This window comes from Dipteris shenzhenensis, chromosome 9 (genome assembly GCF_047967505.1).
Source record: "Dipteris shenzhenensis isolate YYH24624 ecotype China chromosome 9, Dip_SZ_1.0, whole genome shotgun sequence".
Classification (NCBI taxonomy): Eukaryota; Viridiplantae; Streptophyta; class Polypodiopsida; order Gleicheniales; family Dipteridaceae; genus Dipteris; species Dipteris shenzhenensis.
Genome location: NC_141604.1, coordinates 47,791,104 through 47,804,660, shown reverse-complemented (window position 1 = coordinate 47,804,660; position 13,557 = coordinate 47,791,104). Strand labels below are relative to the sequence as shown.

General features: G+C 44.6%; 1 protein-coding gene across 3 annotated transcripts in view; it reads right to left on the bottom strand.

Annotated features, from left to right (window-relative positions):
• The window catches only part of LOC147898753 (appr-1-p processing enzyme family protein), a 71,241-nt gene that overhangs the window by 36,808 nt on the left and 20,876 nt on the right, over positions 1–13,557 (bottom strand). For all 3 annotated transcript variants that reach the window (XR_015541520.1, XM_087379081.1, XM_087379082.1), the window contains one exon: positions 10,539–10,647. Coding sequence is in view for 2 of the 3 variants with exons in the window: in XM_087379081.1 (XP_087235207.1) it covers positions 10,539–10,647 (109 nt within the window). In the remaining variant the exon portion in view is untranslated. The remainder of the gene's footprint in view (positions 1–10,538; positions 10,648–13,557) is intronic.

Below are 13,557 nucleotides of genomic sequence, written 5' to 3'. Positions count from 1 at the left end.
TCAAGTATGTGTGTGATGGGTCTAAATTGAGGGGCCGCAAAGGCTAGATGGGCAGAGTTAATGCAAGATTTTGATTTTGAAATACATTATCGAAAGGGTTCGCTGAATAGTGTGGCGGATGCCTTAAGTCAAGGCAAGTTTATAAATGCTATGTCATTTACGAAAATATTCTCAGACCTATTTCAATCCTTGAGAGGGCTTTGCGCAACTGATAGTCATTTCAGTTCTTATTGGCAGAAAGTCCAAGATGGGAGCTCCATGGTTGACAGGACTCAAGGATTGTGCCACCTACGGTACAGGCGGCGGGAGATCAGTGGATGATTAGGAACGGCTTGCTGTTCTGGAATGGAAAGATATGTGTACCAGATGTTTCAGATCTTCGATCCAAGATTCTCTGGGAGTGTCATGATGCTCCTAGTGCTGGACATCCAAGTATACATCGGACTCTATCTCTCGTGAAGCATACCTTTTATTGGCCTAAGATGTGTACATTTATTGAAAACAATATGGTAGGTTGCCCGGTTTGTCAGGTTACTAAGGCAAAACGCCTTAGAAGCGCGGGTTTACTACAGCCATTGCAAATCTCGGGTAATAAATGGGAAAACATTTCCATGGATTTTATTACCGGATTGCCTAGAACACGCAAGGGTCATGACTCCATTTGGGTCATAGTGAACCGTCTGACAAAAATGGCTAGATTCTTACCTACTAGAATAACCATCTCAACTGTTCAGCTGGCTCAAGAGTTTGTGGACCATTTATTTAAGTTGTATGGTTTCCCTTCTGACATAGTTAGCGACAGGGACTCGAAGTTTACAAGTAACTTCTGGACACTTGTTTTTGAGAAGTTGGAAACTACTCTAAGTATGAGTTCCTCAGATCATGCACAATCTGATGGCAGTACAGAGAAGGTCAACCAATTGGTTGAAGATATGCTTCGGGTATATGTTTCTAAGAGACAATCTTCATGGGAAGGTTATCTACCTATGATAGAATTTGCTTATAACAGTGCAAAGCATTCGAGTACTGGTTACAGTCTTTTTATGATTATGTACGGGTTTCAACCTAAGTCACCAGTTATGGTTGGGTTAAAGGGAATCCAAAATGATGCTGCAAAGACATTCTTGCAATACATGCAAGAAATATTGCAGTTTGCCAAGGAGTCTATTAGAAGTGCCCAAGATCGGGACAGATTTTATGCTAATAGGCATCGTTCACCTAGAGAGTTCTCTGAAGGAACGATGGTATATTTGCGTATTCCCAAGGAATCCAAGAGCCTAAGTACTGGTTTGGTTCCGAAGTTATGCCCCAGTGGTCCGTTCAAGGTTATTAAAAGAATTGGACCACTTGCATATAAACTAGAATTGCCTCCTGATGTTGAAGTACATCTAGTATTTCATGTCAGTAGACTGAAAGAGTTGCTGGGTGCGGATGATCAACTTGTTTCTCCTCAAGAAATAATAGAAGTTACAGATTTGACTTTTATTCCACACGAGCCTAAGAGTATCCTTGAATTTCGTGAAAGACAGATTTGTAATAGAACTATCATGGAAAACAAGATCAAGTGGAAGGATCGTGTTGAGGAGGATGCAACATGGGAGACATTACAGAACCTCCAAAGGACATTCCCAGGTTTTTTTGCGAACTCAGGAGTGAGTTCTTAGAGGAGGGGAAGTATGTCATGTGCACGGATTGGTATTTGACGTGTACTGGGTACACAAGACTAACTCAGGTAGCCTTGGGAGGCTTAGGGCTAGGTAGGCTTGATGCTCGGGTTGAGTGGCAAGGGTACGAACCAGTTAGAGGTCTTCGCTATTTTTGGCGCATTGGGCCCGAGTCTATATAAGAAGCCCAGAGGTTCAGTTCTCAGGGAGCCGATGGGAGCAAGTCTCGTTCCCAGGTGCTAGGTTTGATCTTGGATTGAGACGCGGATGTGCGCCTGCATCATAGCATAGCCCAAGGCCCAGTTGCAGATCCCAGGCTTCACAGCGCCACCTGGTGGTATGGGACACCAGGCTGGTTAGGATCTGGTTGGGAGTTCGTGCTAGTAGCTCACCTCGTGGCTCGAAGGGGACATCTCCTGATTCAGGATCACATTCCGTACATGTCATGGTTGGGAGGTGAGCAACCTGCTCAATTTCCTCACGTTTGGTGTGTTCTTGTGTTTGCTTGCAGATCAAAGGTTTCAAGAGTGCTGGGGACGTGTCACCCTCATATTCCAACACCTTCAGCTTTTTATATTAACGTTATAGAAGTGCAAGCTTCCCAACTTGTCAATAGACTCTACATGAGGGTAACACCATGTGATAGTTGTACTGCCTTTCTTAAAGGAAATATCCACTGCCTTTTTTTACCTCTACTCTTGTTCTTAAAATTTCCCTGGTACTTTTGCTTTCACATAATCATGAACTGCAACAATTATTTTACCTTGGACCACATCGACCACTTTATCCTATATCTGGCTAACTTGTGTAATGATTGTTAGCTAAACCCCGGCCGGGGGGGGGAAGGGGGGGGCTTTCCTTCGACTAAGGTTTATGAGAGTAGTGAAGGTAGGTAACTATTGAGATGCATGAGAGGACATTTGGCAGCTGCCTACGCATGGTTTTGGGATTACGTGGGGTTTTTTATTTGAGCACATGTGATTGCAAAATTTGTGGTTTGACGATGTGGTGGCCTGTCCAATGCATGGACAGCCATGCTGCTCTGCATGGTCTCAACATGGTGGTTAGTGGTAGTCTTCTTTGACCAACCAGGGAAGAGCAGCTTCTACAAATTCACAGAGAATGCGGTTACGAGTCTCTCTTTTAGGCCATGGGCCTAGTCCATATCAGAGTCAACTTCCGTCCTTGTTTACAGCTGAAGTGAAGCATCGCTTGCTGGTCTGTAGGGTCGTTTATTAGAGTCTCTTGTGTCATTTGTAAGCCCACAAACCCAGTAGGAGTGAGGCTGTAGTCAGTATTACAAGTTGATAGAAAGTTGTTTTTGAGTCCTTCAGAGTCGCATATTTTTATGCGGTGATCATTTCGGGTTGAGAGAGTGAAACTGCAGAATCTTGGGTTGTCTAAACGCATTGCATGCAATGACCAACCCAATCAAAGTAGACATAAACTAAGGTGATGGAGAAACTTGGGTGCAAGGTGACAACTGGCTACAAGCATTGGTCGTACACTGTATGAAGCAGCTTTTGGCAGGCGATTTTCCTCACTCCTCACCAGGATTATCTTCCCGTCTCTTGAAGCAAACAAAACTTCAGAATCAATGGAAAAGATTACGGAGTCAATTAAAGACCGCCTCCCCAAAGCCCAAGTAGCATACAGGGTCCAAGCCAACAAGTCCCATCGAGATGTCAAATATAAAGAGGGTGATTGGGTTTATTTAAGGATTACTAAGCAAAGGTTGAAATAGGTGAGCAAGCACTGCCCCAAGCTCTCCTTCAAAAGTTTTGGACCCTTCCCCATCATTAAGAACATCAACAACATCTCCATGAAGTTGCGGCTTCCAAACAGTTTGACAATGTACAACGTCTTTCACGTCTCATCGTTAAAGCCTTATATTGACCCAGCACTCAGTGATATCACAGATGAGCAGCAACCCGAAGTGATCGATGATGCAGAAGTTATAGAGCTAGAACAGATTCTCCTCCACAAATGGAAGCATGGGTCAGGATGACGCATCCGCGAATTCTACACCAAGTTTCGAGATCGAGGGACCCATGAAGTGGTTTGGCTAGATGAAAGTCCCACAGACATTGGCGGACTACTTGGAGGCCATGCATTTACTGTGTTAAGGAGGAGGGAATGTCATATGTACCCCTGCACTTGGGTACAAGGTGACAACTAGCTACATCGAGAAGTGCTAGCAGATCCCATTGTGAGCCCTAGTCCAAGCACAATCAGGCACAAGCTACGTAGGTCAGTCTCTCAAGCCTTCGATCAGTCCTTGTTCACTGATACCCACTGTAGAACTCAATAGGTTAGTGTGTTCATCTTAGGGTTTAGCTAGGTCTAGGTCTCAGCCTAGGGTAGGAGCCCACAAGGGCCCCCAAGGGCTGGACAAGGTAAAGGGGATGGGCAGCCAAGGTAGGAGTCCCAAAATGGCCCCCTTTTATAGGCTGCCCTTCTCCCCTCCCTAGGCAGCCTGGAGGGCTAGTAATAAAGACCAACCAGCCAACTGGCTGGTCAGCTGTTTTATGCTGGTTGGTGGGCAAGCCAACCCCCTCCAGCCCACAATTTAAAGAGGGCTTGCAGCCTCATTTCCCATCCAATTCCCTCAGCCTAACAGCCTCCTTCTCCAGCCCAGTGCAGCCTCTAGCCCCTCCAAAGTTCCCTGCAGGACAGCAGCATACTTAGCAGTCCCATTGGTGATTCCAGGAGGGTGTGGCGTCCACGCAGAACCATAGCCCGCACTCGGAGTAGAGGTTTGGAGTTCTGTTTCAGGAGCTTTCCTTTTCCAGTTTTCAGCTCTTTCTTAGCTCCTTTCTCAGCTCTCTTTAGCTTCACATCTCTCAGCCAAGGTAGGAGCCCCACAAGGGCTCCCTGAGGCAGCTCCAAGAAAAGGAGAAAGGGCTGGGGAGGGCACCTTTTATAGGCTGCCCTTCTCCCCTCCCTAGGCAGCCTGGAGGGCTGGTAATAAAGGCCAACCAGCCAGGCTACCAGCCGACTGGCTGGTCGTCTGTCATGTTCATGAAGATCAAGTGTGCTTAAATTTCATGTAAGTCGTGGCGAATGGATTTGGGGATGAAGGAAGCTATAGCTGCATAGGACTATGTGGCTGCTTGACTGTGTTACCATTGAAGAGACTGAAGATCTCATCCTTCATCAATCTCCATCTTTGGCACTCACGAGCCTATGGGACAAAACACACACCAAAAGGATAAACACCTAACATAAGTTATAGACTGAGAGTCTCTTGGGAGTCTGTATAACACTCACAAAGTTGGTCTACTACAAAAGATAATCGGCCTGCATTACATCAGTTTAAGACTAAAAGTCTTTAGGTTTGGATTTGAAATCTCTAATTAGTGCTTTTCCATCCCTGTAAACAGCCCATTTTCCTTCCTTTCGAGCATCCTTCACTTTAGTCAATTCAGTGGCCTTCAATTCGAGTTGGGTTGGGGTGACCTCCTATCGTTCAATTTGAGCTCACGTATTTCCTGCGGTAGATAGTAAATATTCTCTTGGGGGTCAATCATGCTCACCATTCTCTTATATTATTGTAGATAATTCTTGGCAAACGGGGAAGGTGTCTTTGCAAACACCTAAGGGGGAGGGCGAAGGGAGAGCTGCAATGGAGGAGTATGAGGCTTTTGTCAGGGTAGAGGTGAAAGTCTTGACCTTGGGGAAGGCCATAGGCGTCTTGGCATCCCCATCCATGGTGGCTTGCGTGTATTTAGACACCCCCTGTTGTGACTAACCCCAAGGGTTAGGCTGGGGGCTCAGCCTAAGCCCTGGCGCTACGTTCCCCTTTTCTTCTCTTTTGTTGAAGCTGTGTGCAACCCTAACATCCCATGCCACCGTCATGAAACTGACGGGCGACGGACGAAGGTGACGGGCGACACATGAAACTGACGGGCGACGGACGAAGGTGACGCTGACGGACGACGATGATAACGGGCAATGAGGACAAGTTGACGGGCGACCTGAGCTGACGTGAGAGAGAAATAGAAAGAAAGAAAGATATATTAACGTCCACGGGAGGCCTCACAGGCCTATGGGACAAAGTACATAGAAAAGCGAACTCATGCAAGCCTCAGTGGGCTGAAGCAAAGGGTACGCTAGGACCCTTGCTGAGTACTAATCTATGCTAACAAAGTCATAATCATAGAAAAAAAAGTCAAGTACAACTGCAATGTGGGCCATATCAATCAATCAATCTATCTAGGCGCTCGGACGAAACCGAAGCCTGGTACACTGATGGCTCTCTGGTGAGCTGCGAAGATGTCTCATATCTGCGTCTATCGAGTTGTCTTGCGCTACGGAGGGGGACGCGGTCTCCTCGCTCTCTACATTCTCTGGGCTATGTCTAGGGTGACCCCTCGTCTCTGTCGGTCTCCCCTGAGGAAAGATGTAATAGGTCGAACCTCAATAGAGTGTATTCTAGGGGCTCTCTTCGCACATGTGGCCTTTGCGCCCCTCTCTCGGTGGTACTGTGCTGGCTGCTCATCCAGACTGCTCTCATATTAGCTAGCTCCTCCTCCACTCCACTGTGTCCGGGCGCTGACTCAAATGTATAGAAGTCTGTGACGTGTGGCTGTGCCCGGTCACCCTCTATGTCCCCTGCTGCTCTATGATATGTCGTAGAAGCGTCTCCCTATGTCGCCGCATCTCCATTAGATAAAGCCCGATACAGACCTGGTCATGGAAATGGATCAGTTGTGGCAGACCGAAGCCACTCCCCTCTAGGTAGAGACAGTGGTAGCGTCCCCGAATCTCGTAGTAGGCTAGGCAAACACAAAGAAAATGCTCCTCTGTCTCAACCGCCCCCAGCGTACATAGCATGCAAACCCGCTGCTCTCTGGGTATACCCGCTGCTCTCCTTGCCTCGATCCTCAGCTCGTGGGACGAAACCCACATCTGACCAATGGCAATCCTATGGGAGACTTCTCTATCCTCGAGATCCTGGGGTTTGATAATGAATCACTCCTCTGATACTCTCAAGAAGTAGTCGCGATAAAACTGGGTCTTGGTGGGGAGCTCCTGGTCCTTCCCCCAAGTCCGGGATGTGTGAAGCTGGAGGAGGTCTAACCGTATGATATGGTTGATCTCATCTCGCGGGAACGACTCAGGAGGTGCATCCATGCTGTACTGAAAGGGGGGAAGCCTGTCCATCTGGATACTATGCCTGGCAAGCCATGTAGATATGTGTGCATACCATGTGTCTACCCTACTCTCTGCGAGTTGTCTGGATGACTCTAGGGCCAACCTCGAAAGTCTCCAATGGGGTAAGTCCCAGACTCTGTGGATGAAAGTCTCTGTCTGAAAGATGGCATCAACAAGACAGCAGAGTGTGTCTCGTACATTCTATGTAGTGAATAAATGACATGTGGCGGGCCTGGGCATGGAGGACATGACGGTGGCATCTACATCGGAACATCATAGAGTGAGCTCGCATAAGTGGGCCAAACCCCTAGATCCGTGATGGAAATAGAAGGCTTCCCCTCAAATAGAAGGCCCCATCCTATGGTGGGATCACCTCTTCCATCCTATGTGTGAGGAAGGCCCACCTCTTACAACGTATTAGTCGTCGAGAAATCTGCAGCAACTCATGTGTCGTCAGATGGCCCAAGGCTCGCTCAAGTGTAAGGTGAGATCTCATCTCTTTGCACTCTTCATCATACCAAGGATTCTGAGGCATCGTCCCAATTAGGGCATGTGCTGCAAATCGGTCGTGGGAAAGGATCTAGCGGCAACATCCTATGCCACCGAGACAAGGATATCCGAAGCACGGTTAAGGTCTACATTATGTCCAAGTAGACCCAAGAGCTTTCGAGCTAAATGACTCACGGAGATTGGATCAAGAGCACGGTCAAAATGGACCTAGACATGGGTGGGTGTGGAGGGGACAGTAGCCAAGATGTTAAAAGCTAGGTATGAGTGGCCAGCTCCGAGTAGGGAGGAGGCACAATTAAGTCATGTATCTGTGGTACAAAGGTCAAGGGACACATCAAATAATCCACTGTACTAGTCCCTCCACCATGGGGGAAGCAAGTGAGCCCGCTAGATGACGGTCATCTCTGGAGACTGTTATACATAATCAAGTCATGGACAGCTCCCAGCTCAAGTAGATGACGCCCATACCCTATCACATGTGGTGCATCTACTGAGTGTGTCACTATCCCGAGCTTTGCTAGATCTAGTTCCGATACTATGAGAGAGTCATCATCAAAGTCCAACAAGCCCACTTTTCTATCTCCTATAAGTGCATTGAAATCACCGAGAAGAAGGATACCTCCATGCTTGGAGAACACCGTGATGTCATCATATATCATCTCATATGGACAGTCTCCCTCTGTGGCAACCTCATGTGCATAGGATGATGTATCTGGGGAGAAGTAGCACACAACAATGAAGGTCGCCTGTGCTTCCAGTAATCGGACTCGTATCCACATATGCTCCTCTCTCTGTACCTCAGATATGAATGGCCTCAAGTATGATCTGAAAAGGATAGCTACACCTCCAAAGCCCCGTATCCCACTGGAAAGACAAAGAGAGAGATAAAGAAAGAAAGAAAGAAAGGTTATTAAAGTCTTCGAAAGACCAATGGGTCTATGAGACTGTGAGAAACCTAATACAAGTTTAGCTGGAGGAGTGGAGCATCCACACACATACAAAAGCAAAAGAAATTGTATCCTACATAGTCATATCAAAAGTAGTCATCTACAACATCACCATATCACCATCACCATCACCATCAACAGCAAAGCAACCGCTATCATAATACAAATTGAAATGTACTCCAAGGTCAATGTGGCCCCCTCCCTCGTCAAGAGCGAGGGAGCGATAACATGAAATCAGATATAGAATGTTGCCGGCTCCTTGTGGAAACAATCCTATGATGTCTCCTGGTCACGGCTATACGCCTAACAAGAGTGACAATCACCCCTGCTGGTCTCACACCCACTCTGAACAGGGAGGGAATGTCCCCAAGTGTAATTTGTGCATCAACCCTCTGCCTGAGCTACCGTGTCATTGGCTCTGGGTCCTTATCATGCCTAGGACTTGTACGGAGGGGGTCTATGTGGTCCGGCTAGAAGAACTCCAAGATCATGCTCTGAGAAGAGTCCACCCGGGTACACTCCTCCTGTCTCTAAGATCAGAGTAGGCGCTCACAATGCCTAACTGCCTCATGAATGAACGTGGCCAGACAATCTTATCTAGAAAAGCGAGATATCGGGATAACCGCCCAAAGCTATCTCTAAATAGCCAATAAAAACGTCCTCTGATCTCATAGTAAACAGGCCATCTGAAGATTAAAATGTTCCTCCAACTCAACCTCTTGTAGGTCGCACAAAGTGCATATACGCCTCTCTCTTGGTAGTCCCTCTGCCCGGCCACTCTCAATTTGGAGTCTATGTGAAGGGAGCCGAAACCGCCCAATGGAGATCCTCAATGAATGGAGCAAGTGAATCCATGCGTACCCTGGTGGGTCAATAAATCCCTCATCCGAGATATGCAAGCAATGCTCTCTGTAGAAACTGAGCTTCACTAGAAGCTCATTCGGTTCCAACCAGGTCCGGAATGTGTGTAGCTGTAGAAGATCATCACGTATGACCTGGTTGACCTCATGATATCGGAGTGGGAAAAATGGCGCATCAATGTTGTACTGGAAGGGAGCAAGTCTATCCATATGGAACCAACATCACTCAAACCATCTCGTTATGTGCACAAACCAGCATCTCTGGTCCCCTGCCTCTGATAACACCATGGAGGAGGACAATGCTAACCACAATTGCGTACAGAGGTGTGATCTCCGAATGCCCTGACTCGATAAGTAGGTAATGCCCTAAAATGCTGCATCAAGCTGCAATGGTGATGATCCAAACTCAGCCTAAATGATCTAGTGAGGAACCGATGGCTTACTGCGAATAATCCGTGATAGCATAAAAACCTATAGTTGCTCTACACGAGCCCAATCAGTATCAAACAAGTCCGGCCCCGAACAAGGGCTGCCATACATCCCTGCCCATCGAACCAAGGAGTCAAAAAGTAGACATTTGGTCCGAGGGTCCTAAAAATGTGAACGGAAGCACTACCTCTCCAATCTGGCTAACGAGGCATATCCTCTACTCAGGCGAGCCTGCATCACCAGTCTCATGGTTAAAATAGGTCCGGAAAAGATAAGCCCCAAGTAGGTATCTGATGAAACAATCTCGACCAGTGACCAATCAAAAGTAAACCACTCCCGATGCATAGTGACCTGAGATGTATTGAAGATCATAACCTTGGTTTTACCAAGGTTGACCAAAGTTTGGAAAAGATCAAAGAACCCTGTGATGCCAAAGTTTGGGGAACCTTTTCATCCAAACACGACCTATAGGAAAACTAGAGGTTCGTACCACACCTTCACACATGCAATATAAGCTAAAAAGATGAAAATAGAGCTAAAACAGAAGCATGTGCATCGATGCATATGGATATATACGCATGTTTCACGTATATAGTACATATGCACATTTACATGTATCTATGTATTTACAACAACCAAGCCGAAATTCATCATGTAAGGAAGCATCGAAAGCATTGTTTTTAACTTAATGATATTCCCCACAAGCTTACAACCCATCAAAAGCTAGTAATCTGGTCCAAACATAGCATCAAGAGGACATCAGAGCTATAAAAATGAATATAAGCAGTCAAAAATAAAACATAAAGGCATCACCATTGTATTTCACAGCATCATTGTCGAATACCAGCTATATAAAAAGATAGAAAGAAAGAGCTCATGCATCTTCTTCAAGTCCATCTAGTATGTGAAATGAAAAAAGAACTGTAAAACTACAATGACTTATATCAATTCAATAAGCAGAGAAGGCTTGCCTTCACAACATAAAGCACAAATCGTTCCAGATCGAGACAACGCAATAAAAAATGGGCTCCAACAACTACCATCACTGGTCGACCTTCCACATCAACTCCACCACGATACCTTTCCACAAGCCATCACTGTCATGTCAGTTCCATAACCATGTTTGACAAATCTTCATCAAGATTGGGTTTCAATTGCAATGCTATGAATAATGACAAAATCACAAACAGATTCACTAATGAAATGGAGCAAAATTATGGACATTAAAAGCTACATCCCGATTGCCTTCATAAGGGCTTGAATACGTTCAATTGCACTTTTATTGTATCATGAAACAATATCAAAGCACACAGTGTGATGTTCAATCAACTTATGCTTGGTAGTAAGTGATAAACCAAGTTTCAATACATGGGGTTGCGTTCTTATGGTATCATGAAACAATGTCAAGCATTAAACATGTGTTTAATTGGGTTATGCTTACAACCTGCAAACCCACTAATAGGTGAAAACATGGCTCATTGCAATATGCCTTGATGATTGAGCATGTTGTAATCAATGCAACAATAGCAAAATGCGATCTAACCATTAAAACAAACAACAAAATTAATGTAAAGCGAGGATGTCCATGCAGGTATTCTCTTATGATTGAGCATGTTGTAATCAATGCAACAATAGCAAAATGCGATCTAACCATTAAAACAAACAACAAAATTATTGTAAAGCGAGGATGTCCATGCAGGTATTCTCTTATATACCATGCAGAATATCCAGCACCAAAAACTGAATAACGTTAACATAAACTGCACTACCCTGATAAGTAGCAACTAGCTAACAAGGTTTAGATAACCATATTCTGATTTAAGAAGGCTAGCTACACATGAAAGTGTCTCATTCTACAAAATCACAAGAGGACTTTAGTCTAGGGGACTGATCAGCGCTTCCATATTTATCCTAGAAATTCTAGGCACACCTGATGGCATCAGAAAGATTGCTTCTCTTTTCATAAGGTAGGCGGTGAAATGTTTGTGATTTTGATAAGGCATCAAGAGAGAAAGAGTTTGTTGCAAGTTGGAAAAAGTTATTCATGAACTATTGATTTAGTTCATTAAATCACCCTTGGGGTGATTTGGGGTTAGGGCTATTTTAAGGTCAAAAGGGTGGTAGGTCCTAGGTTAAGCCACCAATGATGTATGTCATTGATAAGTGGTAAGTCATTTGTAAGGGGCCACACAATGTGGCATACCCCCACATAAGTCCACCATGAATGGAGTGGATGAGTGCCATATGGCACTAATTCATAGGATTAACTCATGTGGCTTTGCCACATGCCACATAGACAAAGCACCCACATCTTGCACACTCTAGGGCAGCCAATTAGAAGCCAGTATGCATTTTTGCATGTGTGCTAGTGCATTCTAATTGGGCACAATATGTCAATGCCACATAGGAGGGGGTTGAGGCCCTAGCTTCTGTGAGAAGCAACCAGGTGGCTCTTCCTTAGTTAGGGTTTGCTATGTATTGGGTTCATTGTGCATTTTGCAAATAGTTGTTGCACTCTTAGTTTAGGGAGAGCCTCTACAAGAGAGCAAAGAACAAATTCTGAGCTATAGCGAGACCCTGCATAAGTGATTGTATAGAAGAGATCATGCAAGTAATTACTATACAATTAGGGATCTTAGAAACCCTAGACCACAAAACCATGGTCAAGCACTACAATCAACTATGAAAATCCACGAAAATGCTCTCTCACTTACTTGATGGTATTTCCAATGGTTGTAAAAGGCCAGGTGGCTTCACCCACTCTACCTTAGTCACTTGACATGAAAAACGTCACATTGAATGTATTTCTTCATCCTCGGTTAAGAGAAATCAAGTTTAACAAGCTCGTATGTCTTCTAGACACCTGAATGCCCCGCTATCATGGCATGTCTTCTATTAGAGAGCATTTCGACCAAGCAAAACGACTTGTGATTTCTTTTAAGCATACCACCATTTATCGTCTATCTTGTACACACATCTTGTCTTTCCTAGATGCCAAGTCATCTACCATCTTGGGTTCAATCACAATAGCCGAGGGTTTGGACATACTTGGACTATTGAGTTTCCTTCATCTCAATTTTTAGAGCACTCTCTAACACTTTGAAACTCATATTACACATGATGGATGATTATGCGTCAAAAACCTTATTTTCCTTTCCTCTTCGATACCGAATTGTCACATTAAATTCTTGTATGAGTTTTGCCAACCTAACTTGGCGGTGCCACTGTAATCTAGCTATCTACAAAAATACTTCAAAGTATCATAGTCAAGTACCATATAAAACTAAAGGAAATAAAATGCCTCCATACTTTCAAAAATGTATCATAGCATACAACTCATATTCATGAGTTAGCCAATTATGTTAGAGAGGGAGAAAGAAATAAAGGCTGCAAGTCCTCCTCTTGAAGTAAAACCGCTCTTGCCACATGATTACTTGCATATGATTTCTAGAGATAGTCAACCTATAGTAAAGGGCCATCAGCAACCGCTTTCTTTATAGTATCAAACTTTCTAGTTGATTCTTTCCCAAGATAAAAAGTACTCTCTCTATGGTTAACTCAGTCAAGGGTGATATAATATCGCCATATCCTTTGATATGTTTCTACTAAAACTAAACAAAATCTAAGAATGATTGCAAAGCTGTCACAATCTCAAGAACTAGCCACACTATTATAGCATCCGCTTTCTTTGGGTCCATTTCAACCCCCTCTAATATTATAATAAGACCCAAATACTCTAACCTAACCATCCATAACATAACCGATTCTCTTATCATTGACAAAAAGACAAGCAAACCTCAAACTGCCCAAAACTTTCTTAAGCACATTCATCATGCTCAACAATACATTTGCTATAATTCAGAATGTCATCAATAAAATATACTACTAATTTTAGAACGTGACTTTCTTTTGTTGCCTGTCAAACACAAGCAATCCTAAAAGCAAAGAGACTTGAAACACAACCTATCTAAAATCCAAAGAAACTCGGAG